The sequence below is a fragment of the Lampris incognitus genome, chromosome 1 (genome assembly GCF_029633865.1).
Source record: "Lampris incognitus isolate fLamInc1 chromosome 1, fLamInc1.hap2, whole genome shotgun sequence".
Taxonomy (NCBI): domain Eukaryota; kingdom Metazoa; phylum Chordata; class Actinopteri; order Lampriformes; family Lampridae; genus Lampris; species Lampris incognitus.
In genome coordinates, this window is record NC_079211.1 from 143,357,654 (window position 1) to 143,363,653 (window position 6,000).

Consider the following 6,000-nt stretch of genomic DNA (forward strand, 5'->3'; position numbering starts at 1 on the left):
ATATAAAAATGATCAAACGCATGGGCCCTACATAGCTTATATTAATCGTATTATATTAATTAAGAGAAACGGCTGGATCAGCAAACAGAATGCCACCTCAGAGGAAGCACTAACTACAGGAAATATGATGTTTGAGAGAGGGTTACGGCGCAAAGCAATCTGCAAAATATACAAGTGCCGCCACTGCCAACGCCTCGTAGCGGAGGAGGGCCTCGTGTGAAATTGCCGGGATTAGTATGTGTTGACGACTTTAGCTTCCTGCTCTCGAGTCCTTTGGAAGACAGGAAGCTGCGCTTAAAGTGTACCGCTGCTTCGGCCGTAGGAGCGGAGCTTATAGGGCAAGCCCCCCCCCCTTAACGGTCAGAACAAGTCCGGTACTCCGGGGTGTTTTATTTCACGCCGCCTTGGGTTCTGTTAACTGGAAACTTGGTATTTTACAGTGGCTAGGCCTGTGTGATGACAGCGCCGTGCAGTCCGGGCGAACGGCCTGACTCGTGTGTCGATATCGTGACGGAGGCCCCAAAAATTTGAGCAGCGGTGGCCCCTAACCTCGGTCTCAGCAGCCTCAAAATATTAATTAACACTGAATATACAAACCAGGGAACGACGTGAACCCATTTAAGCGCCTCTGTTTGTGTGTTTGCCCCTTCCCGTTGTTTTAATTAAGAGGAAACTCGTTGCGAATTAAGGTACGCTACCGTCTCCCATTTAAAAGATGACACCAGCGGCGGCGCTCGCATGCGAAGCTGACCCGACCCCATCCCGGCAACACATATTATATAAAAATCCTTTCTGCGTGAAGCCATCTCAGAGTAACGCCAGCCGGCGTCCAGTAACACGACCCGAGACAACAGGTGGGGCAAAAAATTGTCGGCCCCATCCCGCTGGTCTGTGATTTCTGCATGCAGGTGTGCCTCTGTCCGAGTCTGTGTGTGTGTGTGTGTGTGGCTGCCTTCAACTTTCAGTTGCTATTTTAAGACTCGCGAGCGCACTAAAAGCACCTGTGAGATATTTAGCATCAATGTCACAATATCACACGGGCCTCGATGCGGCTTTATCCCATTTAATTGACATAATTCAGACCAGGGGAGCACATAAACCCGAGAAGGGCCTTTGAATCAGCAAAGTGCTTGTAATGTAATAAGCACTCTCAACTAAATGGAGCCTTGACTCCATTTGAAAGAGGGCAGAAATATGTATGCACTCTTGCTTAAGGCTTTCGTCTTGCATATAAATCACTCCAGCCGGGTGTCGGGAGTCCTACCGTTAGCGGCGCTATGCTAGGCTGTTGTCACACGGGCCAAGCTTTCCAGGTTTGCGTGTGTTTAAAATGTTGTGTTCACACCTGTAGTCTGGTTCTCTGGTCCAAACCATCCATCCATCCATTATCCGAACCACTCATCCTGCTCTCAGGGTCGCCCCCGGGGATGCTGGAGCCCATCCCAGCAGCCATTAGGCGGAAAACGGGCGGGGAGACACCCTGGACAGGCCGCCAGGCCATCACACAGGGCCGACAATACACACACACACGCACACATTCATACCTGGAGACAATTTAGTACGGCCGATTCACCTGACCTGCATGTCTTCGGACTGTGGGAGGAAACCGGAGCTCCCAGAGGAAACCCACACAGACACGGGGAGAACCTCCAAACTCCACACAGAGGACGACCCCTCCCCTCCAAGGTTGGACTACCCCGGGGCTCGAACTCCGAATCTTCTTGCTGTAAGGCGACTGCGCAGGGCACCCTGCCGCCGTGGTCCAAACCAACCAGTGAAAAATGTCACTTTGTTGGATTTTGCATTTTTCCAAAGGAAAAGAAGCAAAGTTGACGAACCAGTAAATCATTTAATTGGCCTAGTTTGGTGATGGTGTGTCCTGCGAAGTACTTCAGAAATCCAGGGCGGGCGGTAAAACGACCGCTGGGATTTTCTGAAGCATTCGTGTTTTGTGTAATGATACAACATGAGTCAAGGGCGAACGTGCCCGCGAGGGGAGAAGCGACTCTTATCGGTATACAAACATCATTTATCATAATTATCCGAGTAAAAGCGTATAACGTTTCGGTCGTTCGGACCTTCGTCAAGACATAAAACCATGACGAACATCCATCCATCCATCCATCTTCCGAACCGCTTATCCTGCTCTCAGGGTGGCGGGGATGCTGGAGCTTATCCCAGTGGTCACTGGGTGGCAGGCGGGGAGACACCCTGGACAGGCTGCCAGGCCATCACAGGGCCAAGAAGTGCATCAAGTACAGAAAAAATATTACTGTATTAACTTTCACAACTAGAAGCCCAAGCCCTGGTTGAACATGAGACCAGACACTGCAAATAAGAGGCCGCACGTGGACGGAGGATGAGGTCAGATGACCCATTTTCAGAAAATCCTGCGATTAATTTTGCATGATTCCATGACATCATTTCCTGAGTTTGGTATTGGTAACGTTTATATCACAAACAAACCTCACTTTACCCAGAAGTAAACAGGTGGTCTCGGTGTGGTTTCTTTGGTCCGCACCAGGGTTCGAATGACATCATTCATACCAGCCCAGACAAGCCAGACTAAACAGGCAAACCCGCCGTAGCTCGTCTGAACCGCACCAGCCACGTCAGGTGCGAACACAACCTGAGATGATGAAATGTTGTCATGGAAGACTGTGACTGGCTGAAATGTCTCACAAGTGGATGCCTGGTTTTCTCTTTCTCTGCTCTTCCCAATCCATGTTTTTTTTTTTTAGGAAAAGAGGAGCTGAACACAGCTGTGTCCAGGCACACTTAGGCTGAGCAGGATTAATGATAAAAATCCTTTATTCACGGGCCATGTCAGCAATAAATATAGAAATAAAAATGCCAGCCGGTCTTCCTTACGGCATGGCATTCCTTACGGCACAGCATTCCTTATGGCATGGCATTCCTTACGGCACAGCATTCCTTACGGCATGGCAGGTCGAGACAAACCCAATTACAGCAATCATTCATATAAGTAAACACAAGAAGCAATCAGATGGTTTGAATTAAAAATCAGACATGCTTGGGGCGTCTGGGTGGCATGGCAGTCTATTCCGTTGCCTACCAACAAGGGGATCGCCGGTTCGAATCCCCGTGTTACCTCCGGCTTGGTCGGCCGTCCCTACAGACACAATTGGCCGTGTCTGCGGGTTGGAAGCCGGATGTGGGTATGTGTCCTGGTCGCTGCAGTAGCGCCTCCTCTGGTCAGTCAGGGGAACTGGGGGGAGAAATAGCATGATCCTCCCACGCACTATGTCCCCCCTGGGGAAACTCCTCACTGTCAGGTGAAAAGAAGCGGCTGGCGACGCCACTGCAGCAACCGGGACGGCTCGGAAGAGTGGGGTCACTGGCCGGATACAATTGGGGAGAACAAGGGGGGGGATCCCCCCCCCAATAAAAAGAAAAATCATACATGCTTGTGGTGCAGTGTGCACAGAAATAAACGAGTCACAACCAGGATTGATTTGAATTTCCAGTCATCTGACCTGTATGATGGAGGATATGTAGGCTCCTCTTTTTCCTCCAGTGTTGTTTGCTTCATCAGCACCGTACTGTTTACCTAAGAGTTATGTGCTTTTTTTGACTCTGATTGATTCTCATGCATTAATGTCCTGGTTTCTTGTAGATACCACAGCAGCTGAGTGCTTCGACGTTGTGCAGATATGAGCAGTCGGTTCTGGACTACTGCCATCCCAACCGGTCACTGCATCTCACCATGGGCGTGGCGCCCCCGACTCAGGCCCTGGGAGGTCTTGGGCCGGCCGGGTACTACACAGGCCTACGTACATATGGCTGCCTTTCCATCCAAGCCTCTACTGCCTTGCTCCCAGACCCCCGCCCCCATCCCCCATCCCCCATCCCCAACTCCCTCCAACAGCGAGCTGTGCACACAGCTAAAGAAGCACCTGTGCCTCCACCGGCGAGCCCGTCTCTGCCATCGAAAGGACGGAGGCCCATTTAAAGAGACACACGGTCAGCGGTGAAAGCGACTGGGCCTGGATGAACAGGTAAAGGAGTAAAGGACCCGATTAATTCCTCCACTGCCCGACAGCCCGGATGCGGTGTCACGTTAATGAAAATGAAAATGAAAATTTCTGGGCGGAAATGGAAGGGGTTGCAGCAGAATTGATCGGCGGGCCGGTGCCCCGCCTGGCCCGCCGACGTCCTCGCGTAGCTCAGAGAGCAACGGTATGACTTCCAAACGACCCGCTGAAATCCTCTCCCGCCTCCGGAGGAGTTTTTTAAGACAAATAATGTAATGAGCTGTAACTCTCATTAAACATGCTACCTTGACTATCGCGCTGACCTCGCCGCCGCCGCACCGGGAAGAGTAATTAAACGGGAAGTGCTGTAAACAGAGCAGGAAAACAGCCGGGTGAGCACTGGAATAGCAGATTGAATTAAAGACCAAGCGAGCTAAAGTTTTTTTTTCCTTCCTGCAGATTTGTCTGTTTTTTGTTTTTTTTTCCAACCGTGCTGCCAGTCAGAGGTCTTTCTCTTCCCTCGGCTTCCCGTCACGGTTTCGTCTTAAGAAAAGAACCACTTTAATTAAACGACCCACTATAAGAGGACCACGACGGGCAGGGGGGCCGCCACGCAACGTGCGCGGCTAACCCCATCTTGCCGGCTGTACCTATATTTTTGATGAAGACATTGATTTCCCCAAAGGATTCTGGATGTTGATCGGCATTGTGATTAATTCAGCCGGGGCTGAGAAATAAACAACGGATGAAAAAATAATGACGCCGTACATGGCTCGCCGCACTTGAGTGATTGTTTTCTGTTTGGTATATTGTTCCACTCTTCCGTGATCCACATCGCTCTCTTGTAAGGATAATTGATGTCACACCCATGCATTCTTTTGGTGCACTTCATGGAAAGCCCTCGTATTTTGATACATAAGCCGTGCTAAAGTGATTAATATGTACATCAACCCGGGCAACCGCCAACTGGACCACACTGTATGTATGGGTGGGTGGGTGGGTGGGTGGCTGATATGCCAGGAGCACAGAGCTGAGGACACACAAAAAAAAAATGCTGTGTAATCCTGACGTTTGTGTGCTATTCTCTGACGTCAGCGAGATCTCAGTACTTTTACTTGCTGTTTTCTCCTCTCGCATGACTGTTGCCGGGCACAGTGCAGCACCCAAGCCTCTCGGACCACTTGTCCTTTCTTTTCTCTTCTTTGTGCTCCCTCGTATAAAAGGACAAAACACAGCACCGTATGTCTGTGTGCAAAAAGCACCCCCCCCCCCGTTTGAAGTCCCGGGTATTAATAAATATAATGTGCCACAAAAGATGGACCTCATCTAATGGAACCTAATGTAGTGTAATTGGGACAAGTGCGGTTTTGGACTTTGCGTGGTTCCGACCGGCCCTTTTTGTAATATTAATAAGGTGTTTGAACAGCTGACGTGAAACATTAGCCCGGATTATTATCTTAACGCTGTTACATTTCAGTTAGGGGGTTTTGGTTTTTGTTTTTTTTGCATTATTGTTCATTTGAAAGACCTTTCTGTGTATTTGTGCGCACCTCGGTTTTAACTGGTCACAAGTTTGTGCGAGGACACAAGAAACTGTCACGCGTCAACGTCACTGTCAGTTGTCATAATTGTCGGTGTGCAACCCCGCCTCGGTTCCGTCCCTCGTTTCTGATCCGGACGTGTCTGATTCCCAGACGGGCCGTGTTGGAATATCAGTCACAGACAGAAGCGAGCACCCCGCCACATCAATCTTCCCGGGTTTTTTTCCTGACGACTCGTCGACTAACAGACATTTGTAAATGCTTCGCCTCGTCCTCATCCGTACAAGGTGTCAAGAGGCATATCTGTGGATGCGGTAACAGATACGCGCCGCGAGGACATTTACCCTTGTGTGGCTGTGTGGTTTAATGACACCGGTAAACTGCACACGCCGCAACTTCGCTCGAGATTTTCGCCGGGTTTTACTTTTTTTACACATCTGCTGAGAAAAAAAAAACAAAAACAA

At 49.8% G+C, this 6,000-nt stretch overlaps 1 protein-coding gene across 1 annotated transcript in view; it reads left to right on the top strand.

Annotated features, from left to right (window-relative positions):
* Positions 1 to 3,995, top strand: part of LOC130112637 (leucine-rich repeat transmembrane neuronal protein 4-like) — a 44,379-nt gene extending 40,384 nt beyond the window's left edge. The window contains 2 exon segments of the mRNA XM_056280091.1: positions 3,638 to 3,793; positions 3,795 to 3,995. Of these exon segments, the coding sequence (XP_056136066.1) occupies positions 3,638 to 3,793; positions 3,795 to 3,995 (357 nt within the window).
* Positions 3,996 to 6,000: the final 2,005 nt, after the last annotated feature.